A 19,837-nucleotide genomic window follows, 5' to 3' on the forward strand; every position below is an offset into this window, starting at 1 on the left:
TAGCTAATATTTCAGAATTAGTAAGCAACAGTTTGAGTTAGCTGCCTTGTTGACATATTTCAGTCTAAAGTTCCTTTGTTGAAAGGAACAGTGTGTGAGATTGAGTTAGTGGCATCTAGTGGTGAGGTTGCAGTTTGCATGCACAACATACTCCGTTCAGCCCTCCCTTTCCAAGCATGTTTATGCTTTTACAAACATATAGAGAATTTAACCACACCATTGGATGATTAATATTGGGTTTGTCTCAGGGAAAGGCTTGCAAAACCCAGGGAGTTGAGACTCAGGGTGCAGGGCGAGGGTGCTGATGTTGGTGTTGTCTCCATTGCATACTCCTGTGATTTTTTTTTCGAGAAAGACACAGGAAATTGCCTCGGGAAAAAAGGTGTAGTCTTTGTTCCCCCAACTTAAATTATGGAACGTCATTAATTGTGATCATAAATAGTGTTTACATCACTAGTTTATCCTCTTGCATCCTCTTGCACCTAGACAAAATCCCTGCTCCTCCACCATTGGTCCTCCTCACCCTGCAGCACTGACAGTATGACCACAATGATATGTATTACATTTTCAGAATTACTTACGGTATATTCATTTAGTAGGATTCCTTTTATCATATGTAATACACATGTTATATGCATGTCTCCTTATTCCTGTCTTAATTGAAACATACCTTGTTATGTTTTCAATCTCACAAAGGTCAACTCAGCTGACCTGCAGCATCACTGGTGCTCCACCACACATTATTACTAATATACACTAACAAGATTCCCAACATATTAAATGAATAATATTAGTCAACAGGTATTAGTCAACAGATTCACAAAGACTAAAATAACTTGGGGTAGCATTCAACAGGGTTATGCGATCAGTGCCACCAAACGTAGACAGTGCAGCATGCACTTGTGTCATCGAGGAGTTATGGGGCAGAAAGATAAGTGATGGGAAATTGGATTAACAGAAATATCAGAAAGGAATATTTTAGTGTACAGAAGTAAAGGAATAGTATAGCTGTTTGACTTGTTGAGAGACACTCGTGTAATAAAAAGGATCTAGTATGTAGACAGTAATGGTCGAAATCCAGAAGGAGGCAGCAAAGCAGCATAACGGATGCCGGCTGCCGTAAAACGCCCAATGAAGAAGAAAAGCGAGGAAGTCCTCAGATTTGTTACACTCTCGGCTTCACACTGTTAAAACAATAAAGAACTGGCACTTTTAAGATTATTTGCGAATCCATGGGGGGTAAGAATAAACAGCGAACTAAAGGAAATGTTCGGGTAAGTACTAATGTCTGTACGTTAACGTCACAGTGTTAAAGTAACGTTAAAGGTTACGAGTGCTAGCAAACAAACACGAGCACGAGCTTCTGTGAACTTTACGGTAACGCCAGTTAAGGATACGTGTGGCTCTCTTGTTCCGTCTGTTTCAATACAACAGAAACGTGTCTGTCCGACTGACGGTTCTAATACTATGAGTACATGGATGTTTATTTTCTTGTTAAACCCGCTTTCTCTCCCGCTACCAGCCGTCCAGTAGCGGCCGAGCTGCTGCGGCTCTGACCCGGGAGGGTGGCGTCATCCCGGGGTTTGTGGGCTTCGACACAACGGTCACTTCGGAGCTCAGTTATGTCCCCGCTGTCCACGGCGCGGACGAGATAGACAACCTGGTGGATGCAGATTTCCGCCTGGTGCTCAGGAAACTTTCGAAGAGGGATATTGTTACGAGACTAAAAGTAGGTTTAAATTGATGGTCTTCCGATCACACACAACAAACACATGTAATGACACAGATGGCTTCAACCAGCCACATACAATACCACGAGACACAGTGTTTGGTCCCAGTGTGTGATCAGTGTTGGTCTTGATGCTGTGTTCTCCTCTCAGGCGGTGCAGGACTTTGGGTCCATGTGTCAGGAACGGGATGCTGAAGAGGTGAAAGGGGTTCTGCCATACTGGCCAAGGATTTACTGCAAGATATCAGTGGTGAGCTGCTCCTTCACCACACACTCACAAAATACTTGTTTGTATCAATGTCAATGCATCTTAATCACTTAAATAAACACTCCCGAAAACCATCATACATTTTTGATGAATCCCATCCTGCCTAGCAAATTAAAGTTAAGTATGGGGAATATCTCTGATGGAGCCACACTCAAATGAAGGTTGACATTTTAGCGTGGCTTTAATGTGTTCAACTGTTTACGATTTGTCTACATAAGGTAACTTTTATCTACATCAATATGTCAGGACCATGATCGCCGGATCAGGGAGGCCACCCAGCAGGCTTTTGAGCAGCTGGTGCTGAAAGTGCGTCGCAGCATGGCCCCCTTTCTGAAGAGCTTGATGGGCCACTGGATTCTGTCCCAGTGTGACACTTACACACCTGCAGCGTCTGCTGCATGCCAGGCTTTCCAGGCTGCTTTCTCACCCACCAAACAGCCGGAGGCTCTCAGCTTCTGCAAGGATGATATCCTCAATGTGAGTAGTGCAAGGGAGTTTGTCATCAACTGAGCTAAATGTAACATTCAATGTTTTTATTCCTCTATTGCAGGTACTTCAAGATATTTTGTTAAAGGAAACGGCAGACACACTGAGTGACCCACAGTAAGTCATTATAGTCTCCGTGTCCATTCCTCTCACTGTGTAGGCACAGCAATGATACATTCTGTCAGATCCTTTGCTGAGGCACTGGTTTCCTTTGTTCTCTAGAAGTGTGACGGAGGAGGAGAGAGAAAGCAAATATGTGCGCATGCTGACCAGCTCTCTGTTGGGGGTGAAGAGATTGCTGTCCCTGCTGCTCCAGAGTGACAGGACAGCCCTGGAAGAAAGATTAGCACATCTTCTTAACTCCGGGAAGTTCTGGAAGTACAGCAAACACAAGACACCACAGGTACAGACATTAAATATGACTCATAAACTAGTTCACTTGGTACTATATGTACGGTTTCACTCAACTAAAATAAGGTCTCTTTTCACTTGAGTGGGTTTTTCATTTTAATAGACGGTTGTATTTAGCAAAGATTGGAATTGATAATATGTGATATCCTAAAAATACCTATGAAAATTACATAACCCAACATTAAATAAGCTATCGGGCTCTATAATTCCAATTGCCCTGAGGGATTTATTTTTAGAAAGTATCTGAATGGATCTTGGTTTTCAAGAAATGTTCTACGATATGTTCCTAAAGCAGGACTGAATTGGGGGGAAAAGAGCGTTTTAAATATGTTGCTCCCTTTGCTTGGAATCGGTTGTAAAATTACCTGAATCTTCATGAGCTGGTCTCTCTGGATGCATTTAATAGACTTTTAAATGACTTGGATGCAGGCACATCTGGCTGTAGATGTTTCAATTGATTGCTCCCCCTGCAACTTTGTGAATTGTGATACTGTGTGTCTGGGCCAGGATGCTCTTGAAAAAAAGATTTAAAATCTTCATGTGGCTCGCCTAGTTAAATAAAGGTAGGGCTCTACCCGCATCTTTGTTTGGTAGGTATTCGATTGGCAATTTTGGTATGCATACAACTCGCCAAACCTTTTGGAAAATGCTTCTTATTCATGAACAAATAAAAATACAAACGACAATACGTTTTAATAATACATTTTAATTTAACTTAAAGACAAGTGTGCAGCATTGTGCTGTCATCTGTGCAGAGAAAAGAAAATGCTAAATTACATCTGTTTGTCCTGTCAAATGCCAACTAGCATACATGCAATAATCTGTTTTGAATAAATAATTACTACTACCATGTGTTTCTCCACAGGTGCGAGGGGCGTTTTTCGAGATGATGTGTGCTCTGTGTGAGTTCACTCCAGAACTGGTCCAGGCTGAAGCAGCCCGACTCTGCCCTGCTGTTCTCCTCAGTATTGAAGACACAGATCCTGTAGTGCTGCCTCCTGTGTGGGAGGCGGTTCTCCATGTCGTCTCTACGATCCCGGTAAGATTGTGTTGAAAGGATGACCTCACATGTACAGTTATGCTACTGTCATATTGTCAGGTGTTCTGGAATGTTGTTTTTATAGTAATAGTAAACAAGGACTTATGTTAACCAGTATTAGTAGAGTAAAAAATGCGTAGTTACCAAAATAAATATTTAATTTTTTGTTTAATGGTATCCAATCTTCGATTTTCCTGCTCCTATTACAGGACTGCTGGACACATGTGAATGCCAAGAAGGGCTTCTTACCTAAACTTTGGGCTTTGTTAAAAGAGGGTGGCAAAGGCATGGCTAAAGCACTGCACCCTAATCTAATGCCCCTCCTGAGCAAACTGCCCCAGCAGGTCACCGATCCAACCTTGGACTTCTACACCACCTTCTTCTCTTCAGTCATACAAGGGTAATTTGTTTTTGTGTGTGTTGGGACAATGTCTTGCAAAAGTATTCACCCTCTTGGTGTTTTTCCTACTTTGTTGCATTACAACCTGGAATTCAAATGTTCTATTGTGCGTGCATATGTATTCACCCACTTTGCTCCTAAATAAGATCTTGTGTGACCAATTACCCTCAGAAGTCACAGTTAGTGAAATATATTCCAAATGTAAGTTGTAGTTTTTTTTTCTAACCCAATCCTGTCTTCTGTACTTCTGCAGAACTCTGTCCCTGACCTATATAGTGAGCTCCTTGGTCTTTGTGTATCAAATAGCTTAGAGCTGTAGACTAGTGTGTGTGTGTGTGTGTATGTATGTATGTATATGTATATGTATATATATATATATATATATATATATATATATATATATATATATATATATATATATATAATTTGTATATGTGTGTGATTGGTGGCACCAGATCTTATTTAGAGGCTTATATTACATATTCATACACACTTTTTAATTTATAAAATCTTTTTTTATTTCACGTCTCCTATTTTGCACCCATTCCATGCAATCAATTAAAATGCCTGCTTATAATGCAATTCACTATTGCTATTATTTATCAGATTTCAAGGGAACGTTATTGTGAAAATATGCTAAATTTTGTTGGCAAAATCTGATTCTATGCAAATCTGATTCTATAATGAAAGTAAATTAGTCATTTGAAATCATACTTTATGGATTAAAACACTTTCCTGATTAACTCTTAACAGTGGAACACAGTTTACTGCACTGTACTTTTCATTCTTTTGTATGTGATTTTTCATATTTCAGATATATTGTTATAAAAAAACACACTTGCTCTTATTATAAGATACAAATCATTATAACTGTATCACACTCAACTCTATAACCTTAACTGTCTCTGCGTATGTCTCAGTCTGTCTAGTGAGCGTGCTGCGACAAGTCCATCAGAAAGTGCCGTTATAGTGACTTCTGTGGTTGAGTGCTTGAGGTTTTGCATACTGCACAATACCGAAGACGAGGAACAGAAAAACATACAAACCATGCTTATTTCACAGCAGGTGGGATCACACAGTCACACAGTTGCACATGTCAGATCTACTGAAGCCCCCATCTGTTTCACATTGTTTTGTTGTCTTTTTCTAGCTCCTGCCACTTCTAGAAAAGGCTCTTGGAAACCCCTCCCTTCAAAATGGTCCTCTCTTCCTTTTGATCACTGAAATGCTCGTTTCCTGGGAGAAAAAGGCAGGCCTACATAGTGAAGAGGAGGCAATTGAGAGCAGGGATGTCTTTCAAGTGCTTCTGGCAGACGTCTGGGAGGGGCTTGGTCTTCTGTTTATGCGTTATGCTGACAATGAGGATGCAGAGCCACAGGCTTTGGAAGGAGTAGCCACCCTGTTGCAGGTGAGTTTGGTTTAAGCAATATCTGGCTCAGACATACAACGATACAACTGTCAGAGCCATGCATGTCTTTGAAAGTGGCCGAAGTGAAACAGAAAACGCAATGCCTAAATAAATCTTTTCTCACTTTCTCTGATGTCTCCAGGTAATGCGCTACCCTGAGAAGGTAAAAAGAAATGTTCAGAAGAAGAAATCTGTCAAGATCTGTTTCTCTAAGCCAGAAAACAATGGGACAAATGGAGTTGAGGGTGAAGGTGTTGAGAACCCTGGGCAGACAATGTCGGAGCTGGAGAATGAGAAGGCGTTTGGGTCCCTACAGACCCAGCATTTCGAGGACGTAGTGTGTCAGCTGGCCCAACTGTGTCTGGTGCATGTGAATGAGAAAAAATCTGAGAGACATCTTGTTTTCCTCTCCCTCCTTCTGCAATCGTTCCACACACCCAGGGTCTTCACTGTAAGTCATACTTGACAATTACAGATATAAGTGTATCTCATTGTCAGTAGTTTTGAGCCATGTATCTGTCGTTTGAGAAATCTGTGAAAAATATATACAATTGAAAGAATCTCATATACTATTTACTTTCCCCTAAACCGTTCTTGCGTTAGACATTGGTTGAATTGGAAGACAAAACAGCCGGCAAGCAGAGGGATGAGGTGACCATGAAGAATCCAGCAATGCAGTTCCTGATGGAGCGGGTGGTGGTGTGGCTGGCTGAGAAGGGGCGCAGAGACACTGAGCACTTGGTGGAGATGGTCTTCAGCTCACTCTACTGCTCCAGCCAGCAGGAGACCACCCGCATCCTCAATCATATCACCATGGTAACCTAAGATGTAGATGCCAGACCTTATGACCTGATGTTGATTCACATCTTTTACATGCAGCATTTTAATCGCTCTTGTGTCATGCGGTTTCTTTGTTGACATCAACGCTCTTCCCTCTTCTAGATGGATTTACAGTGGAGAATTATCCTGCAAATTATTCAGAAGGTATGTTTCTTCTGTGAACGTATCAAAGTATGTTATCTACCTATACATCAAATTCCCATCAATGTTGTTCTAAACAGCTCTCTTCCTATCTGTCCTGTCAGGCATGTACAGATCCTGAGACGCTCATGAGCTGTCATGCTTGGCTGAAAGGCTCAGTTCTTGGCGAGCAACTCCTGGGATTGACAGAGGAGCTGTGCAAGGTGGGAGGCAGCCCTCCCCGTTCTACCTCTTCTACCAGCAACCACAGTTGGACACTCATCAGCTTGGTCCTCTCTCAGCACCACAACAATGGTGAACACACACAAGCACCAAGTTTTCTTTCAGTGGAAAAGTACTTTTTCGCTTGACTATTGATGCACATAATTTGTGGATTTTACTATTAGTCACCAGATTTGACAATCATCATCTTTTAAAATCTGTATTTACTTGTGCAGGGCCCGTGATAGGGGAGGTGTACATGGAAAAGATCTTAGAGAGGCTCCATGCCACTCTCTCTGAGACCAAGAGTCTGTCAGATGCAGGCGACATGGAGCCACTCCTCTGCTTCATTTGTGATGTGGTATCCACATTCTTCTCTTCTGTGCAAGACTGTCTTCTGCATCTCTCTGCTGAGGAACTATTGCTGACTGTCTTCCAGCTCACCGCCCAAGATCAAACACACACAAACATGTCTGGTAGGTGCTTGCACAGTGTACAAACATATATTCTTTTCAGGGAAGCTGAATAACAACGTTATTTCATTTCTTTTCAAAGACTTACTTTTAGATAAGTTGAGGAAAGTGTGTGTGGCTGGGGTCCAGTCATTGGTTCAACACTCTGAATGTGAGTTCAAGGAAGATGGTTTCCTGCACAGTGCAGCCCTTTGGGTGACAAAGCAACTACTCACTATTTCTCTGGATATTAAAAGGTAACGAAACCCTTTCTGTAATTTGCCAGTAATCCTTTTCCCAACCTTGGACCTGTACATTGTGTCTGAATCCATGCAACCATATCTTAAGATTCTGTCCCAAGGCTTTGCCGTGGTTCTAGCTAACTCTTCTCGGTGTTGCGTTTTAGTTTGCAGGTTCTAATAGTGGCTGTCCAGAGCCTAGTGGAGACAATTCTCTCTTTCTGCGATAAAGATTCCCCCCTCCTCATCCAGTTCTTCACACAACTGACGCCCAGCCAGACAGAATGGACAAGAATAAGACGGGCATTACCTCCTCAGGTGAACCAGCCGATCCATCATCTTTACGTCAGGAAAATCCATTTGTAATTAAGATGTTACTGTGGAGGGATTCTGCTTTTATAAGATTCTCCATTCAACTTTTGACATTCATTCATGCGTTCTTCCCCTTTTTCTTGTCCTCTGCAGTGGATCAAAACTCCTTTACTCTCCGGCCGTCACCGGGGAGTTTGTGAAAAACCCTCCATGGAAATCTGGAAGTTTAGGCCGTCAGTCAGGCCACCAGCCCACCTATGTGCCTGTGCCCTGTTGGGGAGCGTGGCCCAGACTGTTGCATTCACACCTTCTGACAAAAAGGAGGCAGAATGTGCTTCACACTTGCCAAACCTGAAGTACACAGGTACACAAACACTCACAGGAATTTAACAAAATGTCTCTGTAACTTTTGTGTTTTTTTTTTTTAATGTCCAAGTCAATCTATGAGGCTGTTTTAATATGGTTGTATTTGTATGCTTTTCTTTGGCAGTTTCAGAACTGTTGTATGCATTGCAGTGGTGTAAAGAGATAGAGGACGTCCCTGCCCATCACAGCCTGCTGACTGACTCTGGGCTCTTAGAAGGACTTCAGAGCCAGGTTCCAATGAAAGATCTGCTGGGGACCCTCTACTCAAGGTGACCTACACATAAGATCAACACATAAAATTATTTTTGCATAAATGGATCTTTCGTAGAGCCTCTTCAAAATAAAATAACTTTTTGAAGAAATGTAATACATTACATAGCTTCTGAAGAAATTAACTTTTTTATTTCTAATTATTTTAAACCATATTCACTGAAATATGTGTATTGTTACCCTGTAGGTCAGTGGAGGATGGAGGTCTCTGGTCTCTGACTCTAGAGAACTATATCCACACCAATAACTTAGCAGCCACGCACAGTGCAACCCTGAGGAAGCTTTACGGCAGTGCAGACAGGTTAATCATCTAATTATTAATGTCATTTTAAATGTTTTGAAAAGCATTGATTTCACACTCAGATCTTTTACATGGACACTCTCACCACTGTTTATTGAAAATGGTCTGTTTGGTCAGTTTGTTCCCAGTGTCTCAAAGCAAACTGAGCACGCTCCAGGTGTTAAGTCCTACCATGACCAAAGAGGACAGAGAGACCCTGGTTGCTCTGGCAACTGCTGGAATAATCAACTGGCAAGAAAATGACAGTGAGAATACGCCCATAAACACACACACACATATGCATATGGACTTTTTGGACTTGAACCAAACAAATAGTTTTGGTGTGTGTCACAGATGTGTATGGGTGTCTTGCGGTGCTGCTGTGCTGCCTGAAAGCCAACTTGCACATAGAGGACGAGGTTGTGCAGGCTATCCTGGCCACCGTGATGGAGTGGAGGAGCAGCAGCAAAGAGGATTGGTTCCTCTTTGGCAGGTAATGTAATCGCACAAACATTTAAACATTGCTTTTTATGTTTATTTTATCTCTTGAAACACTGCGTATTGATACTTTTAACTGATCTATGTTACATCTTGGTATTTCAGTGATCTGTCGAAAGCAACTGCAGAACAGTTGAACCTTGCTGTGGAAATGATGCGTTTTCTGTCCTGGCTGGTCACCAATTGTCCAAGAGTTCTTGGGGGCAGCCAGTGGGATTTCCTGCTCTGCTCTATGTTAGCCTGGTTGGAGGTAAGACATTGATCGTGCAAATTGTGTTTTGGGACTTCGGGGTCAAAGGCCATTGTCAGCTACAGAGTTGAGCCCCACTGTGGATGCTGTGTGGTTGAACTCTTGACCTCAGGTGTTTGAATTGTTAGAGTGCTCTCTATGCTACTTTTCTGACCCTACATTGTTTTGGGGGATTGCATCCGCTGTCCTTCTCAATCTTCGACTTAATTAGCTTGCTTCCAATTTCAGACTGCCAGCGAGAATGTGAACAGCTTATGGAACCCATGGGTGCAGTTGTTTGTGTGTGAGAACGCTGCAGTGATAGTGAAGCTGAACCAGTTCTTCACATCTTCTCTCGATATGCGGGAGAAACTGCCGTCCGAACTGATTGGTGAATGGACAGACTTCTTTGTGGAAGGAATCTACAACTTGCTGTTTCCTTTACCTGTCAATATCATAGGTGAGTGTGTGCATTTTATTTGAGGAGGTTAACTTATGACACAATCGCTGAGAAGCAAGCCTACTTGGAAAAATCAAGCACTAAAATGTACCAAATACTTCCATTTCATTTAGCATATCACTTGGTTATATGGTAGTTTGACTATAACCATAATCTGTAATATGCAAGCAGTTAAGGGAAATGTATACAAGCACATGTAACAGTCCTGACTTCACAAGTCATCGTCCTTGTTGTCTAAATGCAGATGCCTTCACTGAACCGGATGACCCTGTTTTCCCGATGGCGGTACTGCAGTCAGTCGGCGCGGCTCTGACATATGTGCCTGTGCAGCAGCTGAAACAGAACTCCCTGCCGCCGCGGTTCATAGCGGACCAGAAGACCAACCTTCCGGAGCCCCTCCAGACGCTCCTCAACACGTTCTGTCCTCTGCTGCTGTTTAAGGCCAGGCCTCTGCAGATCACGGTCTACCACGTGTTAGAAAAGTAAGGATTCTATTGTTGGTGGGTGTGTCGGTGCACAAATGTGGGTCAATTCTCTTTAAATTAAAATAGAGAAAAATGTCTGCCAGAATCTGATTTAGTGCTGTATTATGAAGTGTTACACCTATCCTGAGATATTTAAGGCCTTGCAGGACGTTAGGAATGATTTGGGGTTGGGCGATCAATTCTTTTTTTATCGCCAGGGGGTTCTGGTGGCTTAGCGTCTGATGGAGCTTTGAAATAATAGAACCTCTCCTCAAGCGATACAGTTAAAATTACATATTAAACATTTATTAGACAGTGTGAACAATGTATTTAGAATATTTAAACATTAAAAAATCAATTTAATAGCAATAGGTCCTCCATTCAAACAAAGGCTCCTTTTTAAAGTCTGTGTGTCTGCTTGGTGCGACAGTATCATAGCAGCATCATGTTCTGTTATTATCTTAGCTTTATTATCACAATCCAAATCATATCCATAAACAGTGATGTACCAAATAGTTTCAAAGTTTATATTTCTTTTTAGGTCTGACATCATAAAATGTGACAACGGACATTTAAAGCTTCATTTGAAAACCTCAGAAGTTTTGAATTTAAAAAAAGACATTCGATACAGTCCCATGTATAATGTTAGGTTAGCAGACATTTGGAGAACAAAGTGGGTGTCAGATCAATGGAAAATATATGGCAAACTGATTTGTAGTTAAGGATTTAAAATTCACACATGCTGATTAACAGCTCAGTGGGTGGACATGCTGCTCTATCAGAATAATCTCTAAATGCACAGATTCTAGAGATAAGTGAGTTAGTTAAAATTGCCTTAATATCGGCGAATGAATTAAACGATCATCGACCATCTCTTCAGACGATCCGATTGCCAATCAGCACAAGCCTAGAATTATCCCCTCATGCTTACCACAAGATTCACAAGAACAATTAACATAGTTGCTTTTTGTCAATTCAGGGTCATGCCTCAGCTGCCTGAGTGTGATGGAGAAGGAGACAACAACAAGTCTGATGATGATAGTGATGAGCCATGTCTGTAAGTAAACTGAGGAAGTCATAATACTGTGTGTTTCACATAAATATAGATAGATATTGTCACCTGAGTTCTTACAGTAAGAACTATATTATTTTGGCTTAATTGAAGTTATATTTTGAAATTATTAAACAGTTCAGTTTAACTTCTGTGTTCAGTTCTCCTCCCGCATCTCTGATGGCCATCCTGACGACCTGTGAGGAGCTGTGTGATAGTATACTGGCCGGGGTTCAAGTGGGAGAGTTTGCAGTGGTCCAGCCTCTCAGTGTGGAGTATTCGTGCATCCTCGGGTACTTGCTGGCCTGGAAGCTGCTCCTCACATTTTTCAAATCCTCACCCTCCCATGTGAGTCATGATAATTCCTCAGATGATCAGATATTTAGTCTGTTGTGTTCGCTTTTAAATAAACCGTGTTTGACTTGTAGCTTGAGTGTATGAGGTTATATCCAAGCAAATAGATTGATAAGACTGTGCTTTAAAATGTGCTTTAAAATATTGTCACAGTATTGACTGCTCTTCTGATTTCTTTCTAGCTGCGCGCACATTATGCCCAGTTTCTTCGGAGAAGCTGCTCCCTTAACAAGCTCCTCCTTCACCTCTTCAAACTGATGCCGGAGAACCCCATCTATCCCGGCCAGGGGCCAGAGACAAAGGAGACCAAAACCTTCTTCACAGAGAGCCAGTCTCTGGCTGTTCACAGTAAATAGCACACGCACATACACAGCGTCCGTACATAGCTGTGAAATGTAATCAAGCTTAGATTTTCACCTCTGCATTTCTTTTGCCCACAGACAGCGAGAGTGTTGAGTGGGAGCTTCCTCACTTGGCGTGCAGTGTATACTATAGCACAGTGCAGGACCTGCCTGCAATGGTGAGGCTTTGGTGGAACAGCCAGGAGAAGAGAGTAAGCGCAGCTGTGGAGAAGTTCACTATTAAATACGTCAGCCCTGTTCTCTCAGCCCAGGAAATCTCATCTGTCCAATCAAGCACTCAAATGTTTGAAAGCATGACTGTAAGTGAACACATGCATTACTCAACAACATTGACTAGTTTAGGTTACTTGATGAACTAAAGGCAAAGGCAAACCATGTATGTATTTCTCTTAATGTCGCAGGTGAAGGCCCGCTCAGCAGCTCGGGAGGTGATTGCTACCTATTCTGTGGATGAAATCTTCATTGAGTTGGTGATTCAGCTACCACAAAACTGCCCTCTGGGCTCTATCAGTGTAGAGAGTGGCAGGCGTGTGGGAGTTGCTGTACAGCAGTGGAGGAACTGGATGCTGCAGCTAAGCACCTACCTCACACATCAGGTAGAAACACAACACACACAATGGATATAAAAGCAGAAGTTGATGTTGTAGAAGGCCTGTAGCTAGGTTACATCCCTCCCAGTGAAGTCCACTTGAGCAATACAGGCCAAGCAGTCTTTAGGGTTTTACAACTAACTGTTTGATATTATCAATACCCCAAAGTTTGGATTCTTTATTGATACTCTTATTTGTTATTTTCCATTACTAACAGCAGCTATGCTTAAAATAATTAGCCACATTTTAAGATAACTGGCAAACTAACTGCGTGTGTGTGTGTGTGTAATAGTACTGATAATTGAGGCGATCATTTCACAATTTAGCAACACTGCTATCTTTAATACTTTATCCCTGAAAGCCATAAAGATTCTTTCTTTTAGGGTTAAGCGGAGAAAAAGTAGATGAAGCAAGTCAGACAATATAAATGTGTGTTTGTTTGTTCAGAATGGCAGCATAATGGAGGGCCTGGCTCTGTGGAAGAACAACGTGGATAAGCGTTTCGAGGGAATAGAGGATTGTATGATCTGCTTCTCTGTTATCCACGGCTCCAACTACTCCCTACCCAAGAAGGGCTGCCGCACCTGCAAAAAGAAATTCCACTCGGCGTGTTTGGTAAGACGTGTGCGTGTGTGTGTCACTGATGTTTCATCTGGATTTGTTATTTATACTGGGACCTACTTGAAGGCATAATTCATAAAACCACAGCCCCACTACCATCGTTTTGTTGTTGTTGTTTACACTAATCTTTTTTTTTCTCATCTTTCTACAGTACAAATGGTTCACATCCAGCAACAAGTCCACCTGTCCACTGTGCAGAGAAACATTCTTCTAGCGCAGTGTGTGGACCGGGGCGTAAAGGTTGACAGATTGTTTGGGATTTCATATAGAAGGTTAATGAGGTCTAATGGATCACAATATTCTTCTCAGAAGCCTTCTGAGAAGAATATTCTCTATGAAATGGCTGGCATTATCTTGTTTCATGTGCTCAGTGGAAGTCTGTGCAGTAAAAACTAGTGATAATTATATTCCAGTGACTTTAATGGCCATTTTCAGTAGTTAGGGTTGTTAAGCCTTTCAAGAGTTTGTTTATATCAGTGCTTTACTGCGAGCAAATCATTTTTCAATAATGAGTTTTAATCTTTTTGCAGACTTTTCTTTTGAAACGTACAGGTGTGTAGAAGAGAATCAAAGCTGGCCAAAATTAGTAATTTTACAAATATAAAAAAAGATGGTCAAAATATTGCAATGGCCAGAAAAGGTTTCAAAATGATTTCCTAATATTTAGGAGTGTAAAGAGATCATGTCTGATTTGGGACATTCCTTATACCATTTTGACATGGTGAGATCACCGAAGGAAAAGCAGGAAAGGGAACTTCTTTAGGGAGGGTTTTAATTTCAAAATGCCAATGCTTCCCCTGTGCCTGTAAACAGCTGGAAATGATGCTGGAAATGAATAAAATACCTCTGGATTGATGCTAGTAACGAATGCAATTTGTCTTTAATGCAGCTTAAAACAGGGGTCAAACTAAATATGCACAGAGAAAAAGTGCAAGCCAGGTTCCACACAGAAACTGATATTGATATTTTAAAAAAGAGTTTGTTATAGGAATGTATGCTGGAACCTTCCTGCAAGGTTTAGACTGCGTACAAATACCTTTACCATGAATAGTTATTGTGTCTCATTAAAATATACTAGTTCGTACTGGCTTTGTTTAACAACACTAAAGGATGACCTGGCAGCCCTGCAGGATGTTACAGTTTCCAGACGGAGAACAGAACAACGTACAGTGCTTAGATTTTACTTATGACTGAGTTGTGTAATACAGAACGATGCATATGCATGGATATATGAATGTGGCGCTAAGACCGCTTCTGCATATTTTTACTTTATGCATACGCAGACCTCTACTCTTGAATGCACAGTGTTTTATACATTAGGCCCCAGGTGTTTTGTTATGCTCATGAGCCATTAAATATCTTTGCGTAAGCTAATTTAAGTGAATAATCACCATGTAGTATGTACAGTTTACAGGGCTTAATTCTGTAAGTATCACATTTATTGATCGCAAAGAAACAAGAAGTGTACTCACAGTTTAAGTTTAAAACCTATTGGGACAGTTAAAGATTTGATTCCTACTTGGCTATGAACGACATGTGTATGTATGTATGTGTGTATATATATATATATATATATATATATATATATATATATATATATATATATATATATATACTGTAATGAATCCCAAGTGCTTCCATGAACTGTTATGTTAACTGGAGCCTCCAATTACAGTTATATGATATTTTCATATAACCGTTACTGTAAATTAACCTGTGCTAGATTCCAGGAAAAGACTGTAATTAGCCTCAGCCTGTGACCGCTGGCACCCGTCTGCTACGTTCATTTATCTTGGGTCCACCACCTCCTCACATTGAATAATTTATCTGTTTAATGGAGGCTTGCTCTCATCACAGTTGTTCCTATGGAATTAATTATGACAGATTAAGCATGATCAATGAATTAATCCCTATCATTTGCTGTGTGTGTGTGTGCACATTTGTAATTCATTATTGCGATCAAAATATATCAATATATACAGCCTGCATCCATCATCATCTGCCCTTGACCTTTTTAATGGCCATTGATCTGTTTGCCAGGCATACATATTTATACTGAAATCCCCATCTCTCACAAGTTTTGACACGCACACACATTCACACGGACAGCATGAAATCTTACTGCTCGTTATCTGGTTGATTAAGCAGTGCTGCAAATGTTGTTGCACGACAGTACGCCGCTGTGTGCTGCCCAATCTTTTCATAATGTAGGTCAATCTTGACCAGCAGATGGCAGCATAAGCACAAGACACGACTGAGGAATCCAACACCTATTTGAGAAGCTATGCACATATTAAACTGAAAGAAAAGGAATCCTTTTTTTGGTAGATTAAATTACCTACAAAATCACATTTTTACTTTTACATGTTCTGTCTTGTTGCCTGCCAGACAAAGGATTTTTCAGTTCATCAAAATAATTAATGGGGAATTTTAAAAGGGAATTAATAAGGAGTCCCACAGGGATTATTAATGTGCCATCTTTAATTACTCAAATGAATTTGATGAATAAATTCAGTCTCAATGCTCGAGCCTATGCAGTCTAAACGTTGGAGAACCAGGACCATTAGGATGTAAATAGTTTTCTAGGGAAGGGTGCTACTAGTCAACATGGTTGAAGTCATGGAAACTTACCTTTTTAGCATTCTGAAAATAGCTGAAATCAGATAATTAATATCACAATATCAATTAATACACTCAAACATATGGTTTTAATTTCCCTTCAGACTTGAATCTACTTTGCTATTATAATAGACTGAATTTGTTCAATAATAAATACATTAAAACCTTGATTTATGTGCTTTGCAGGACTCAGCATCTTGCTCTGGTGATGAATATTACATTTCTTTTGTTTTAAGAGACAAAGAGAGCGGATCAGATTACCCTTCTCCTTCCTTTATACTGAAAGTGCTTGAGATGCCGTCCGTCCATTAGCGATACTCTTACACTGACCCACTTGCAGAAAACTGCTGTGCTAGTACGAGCTAATTAGCAGCCAACCTGCCTTCAACCAGTCAGTTTTTTTCTGGCCTTCGAACTTGATTGGTGGAGGCTTGGTTACTTGATAATTAACCAGGCCTAGTTAGTGCTCATTTAGCTCTCCCTGACCCATGTGAGCCAAGGTGTTTGTAGGAAGCTGGTCCCATCCCAGTCACGCCACTCCTCAACACTGCAGGCATCATTACAACTGTGTGTGTGTGTATATATATATATATATATTATATATTATATATATATATATATATGTGTGTGTGTGTGTGTGTTTTGTACATGTACACATGCATATTCCTGTCAGTGTGGAGCTGGTCTCTCTCCCCTGCTGCACCCCTCTCTCTCTGTGCCTCTCTGCCATGTTCACCATCATATAGCACACTATGAAATTAGACACAGCATACAATCAATATCTGAATGTGTTGAATGCAATCCTGGCAATGTATCAGGTTTGTTTGTCCCAAACCAAAGCAGGGGACTTTAACATTATATTTGGGCTATTCTCTCAACTGCACTCAGAAGCAAAATGATCAATTTTATTAACATTTGCCATTTTCATATAATTAAGGTAGTAAACAATAAATTATTGACCTCAAATGATTGCCTCCTAGACATGCATTTGTATTAGTGCTGGAGAAGGCCGCCTGGTCTGCCACAGTTTAAATCTAATGTTATTACTCTGTCATCACGTACCGGCCTTTTATGGTTTTCTATTACCATTGCTGGGTTATAGCAGCAATGGAGGACACCAAAGACCAGGTGGCAGAGTGTGTTTCAAATGACTGTGATTCAGAACTACAGTGAGCAGACTAAAAGAGAAAACTCTATATTTTAAGACAATAGAAATGAAAAGTCAGTAAAGAATAGAATGCTTGTAATATTATTTTGTGACAGAATGTGTGGTAAGAGTTAACAGAAGAAATGAAACACTGTCTAATAGTGATTTATAAATGGTATCAGTAGGCATGTGTGCATATTTTATTCATGGCAATTTACATATACGTGTACATCTTGTAATTTTATTTCAAAACATTTTAACAGAATAACTGTAAAGAGGCTAAATCCATACATCTTAGAATCAAGTTTTAAAAAGTGTATTATAAAAGAACACTGTGTAGCATTAAGGATATATTGGCAGAAATGCAGTAAGTATGTTTTCTTTAGTGTGTAATTACCTGTGGTTGTGTTTTCGTGTTTTAGAATAAGCCGTTTATATCAACATTTGGAGTGGGTGCTCTTCAAGGAGCTGGCCGCCACGTGTTTCTGACATGTGGCGGCCAGCTCCTTGAAGAGCACAGACAAACCAAATAAGGGCCTTTCACATTTTTGCATCGCCCACCGCTGTTCTACAAGCTCGGCACACAAAATAAGTTTCAGTTGGTTGCAATCTACAACCTCACCACTAGATGCCACCAAATCCAACACACTGCACCTCTAAGTCCAGTTGAACTAACTCTCCCATGATGAAACTTATCAGCCGAAAGGGCAATTCATGGCAAAGGACTATTTAAGTATTCTGAAGCTCTGCCTAAGTTCACAGTGAAGCACCAGCAGCACAAGTCTGCCTACAAATAGCACTGGCAGTGTACTTTTTGTCCTAATAGAAAAAACCTCTGCATGTAGCTTCAGTCAACCGACCCAGAAGTGGGGCCCTAGTCTTCCGAAATAAAAGCACATGAGAAGTGTAAAAGGAATCGGAGCATGACCATATCCTTTTAGATGCAACTAGGACAAATACGCAAGTGGTACTTCCTGAATATTTTAGCGTGTGTGTATGTGTGTGTGTGTACTGAACATGAGCTAATAGATGAAAGGAAGAGTGACTGTTAGGCTTTACACTTTTGCCAATCGCTCACAGAGTTCACTCTTTAGTGTCATTGTCATTAAAAGTAGAGATCTACTGTGACCTACCGAGAGTTCACATACAGACCTCAATCACATCCCATTCCCTAAAGTTATATCCACAGGCATGCCCATATATTGTACAAATGCTCTATATATTGTGATAGAGTCTAAGAAAATGGACTTCTATTCCCTGTGGCAAAATGTGATTTACTGTTCTATTTAAATGGCCACACTCTTTCAGAGAGGTTGGTGTTCCCATAGCCAAGCCTGGGGGTGTTTAGATACATCATGCTGCAAAGCATCCATTTAACATACAATGCAGAAGGCACACCGAGGAAAGCTTTGCAATTAGCAAAATCATACTCTGCATTTCAATCCAACATTTGGGTCCTGTTTTGATTTTTCTTTCTTTCATGAGAGCGTTTCACGTTTTCTTCTTACAGACAGAAACGTGAGCGCTTGTTGTTTAGCCAAACTGCAAACTTTTCACAGCTGTATTTTTTTGCCAGGCGGTCAGTGTGATCTATGAAGTCGGCCGGTTGATCTGTTTACCATTTTGGTCCAGACTGAAATGTTAATAAGCAAAAGATTTTTTAACATTGTCATTGTGAGCATGTTAGAATGCTGACAGTAGCATTTTGTTTATAGCACCGCAGCCTCACAGAGTTGCTTGCATGGCTGTAGAATACAGGTGGGAAGTATGCAGATATTTTACTCAAGCAATACTACAGTGTAAACAAGTACAAGTCCAGCATTCAAACACATACTTAAGTAAACGTACAAAAGTATTTGAATCAAAATATACTTAAATCCTCAAAAGTAAAAGTACTCAATATGCAAAATGCCCCATTTCAGAATCATATAACTGGATACAAATTATTGATGCATCAATGTATAAATCACAAAATCACAACTATGTTGCAGCTGATAAAGGGGCTGGGCGGTATTCTTTATTCCTTTATTTTCTGATGGGTTGCTTCATGTAAAGCAAGAAATGTAATTGAAATAATGTATTGGTTGATTTATGTATTGTATTGATAATCTAAATCTGCAAAGTGACTTGTAATTAATGCTGTCAGATAATGTGACAGAGCAATAAATGCATTAGAAGTTTAAAGTAGCTTAAAATGGAAATATTCAGGTAAAGTACAAGTACCCCCATTATTGTACTCAAGTACAATGCTTGAGTAAATGTACCACTGCTGTAGACTCTTGGTCTTTTTATCTCAAAAGATTTTTCAGTATCAGTCAAATAAAAAATCGTGAGGCTCAAACAAAAATCATTAATTTTCTCACCTCGACATCAATGTGGCCTTGTTATCTTTGCAGACATCATTCAGAGAGACACTTTGTTTAGTTACTGGACTACCTGTCCCTCTCTGCTTCAGCTGTAGTATTTACTGCAGTGAGTATATCAAGAGCTGATACAGGCGGGTTCTGCTTGTCCGCATCAATCATCAGAAGGGCTCGTCTGATAAACAAGTGATATGGCCCGGTGCAGTGCCACACAATGAGTGACAAAGCATCAGATCC

The 19,837-nt window shown here is 40.6% G+C and overlaps 1 protein-coding gene across 1 annotated transcript; it reads left to right on the forward strand.

The window, feature by feature from the left end:
- The first annotated feature begins 1,139 nt into the window (after positions 1 to 1,139).
- Positions 1,140 to 14,331, forward strand: ltn1 (listerin E3 ubiquitin protein ligase 1). Its single transcript, XM_034550316.1, has 32 exons — positions 1,140 to 1,274; positions 1,523 to 1,729; positions 1,881 to 1,979; positions 2,244 to 2,474; positions 2,548 to 2,600; positions 2,706 to 2,886; positions 3,760 to 3,933; positions 4,143 to 4,333; positions 5,254 to 5,398; positions 5,484 to 5,741; positions 5,884 to 6,192; positions 6,345 to 6,557; positions 6,684 to 6,725; positions 6,827 to 7,016; positions 7,160 to 7,399; positions 7,479 to 7,632; positions 7,782 to 7,932; positions 8,080 to 8,290; positions 8,417 to 8,561; positions 8,750 to 8,863; positions 8,981 to 9,108; positions 9,197 to 9,335; positions 9,446 to 9,590; positions 9,819 to 10,029; positions 10,274 to 10,511; positions 11,473 to 11,550; positions 11,706 to 11,892; positions 12,081 to 12,246; positions 12,339 to 12,559; positions 12,662 to 12,856; positions 13,298 to 13,465; positions 13,623 to 14,331. Exons 1-32 carry the CDS (start codon positions 1,233 to 1,235, stop codon positions 13,683 to 13,685), a joined length of 5,289 nt encoding a protein of 1,762 aa, XP_034406207.1. The 5' UTR covers positions 1,140 to 1,232; the 3' UTR covers positions 13,686 to 14,331.
- Positions 14,332 to 19,837: the final 5,506 nt, after the last annotated feature.

Source organism: Cyclopterus lumpus, chromosome 14 (assembly GCF_009769545.1).
Source record: "Cyclopterus lumpus isolate fCycLum1 chromosome 14, fCycLum1.pri, whole genome shotgun sequence".
Classification (NCBI taxonomy): domain Eukaryota; kingdom Metazoa; phylum Chordata; class Actinopteri; order Perciformes; family Cyclopteridae; genus Cyclopterus; species Cyclopterus lumpus.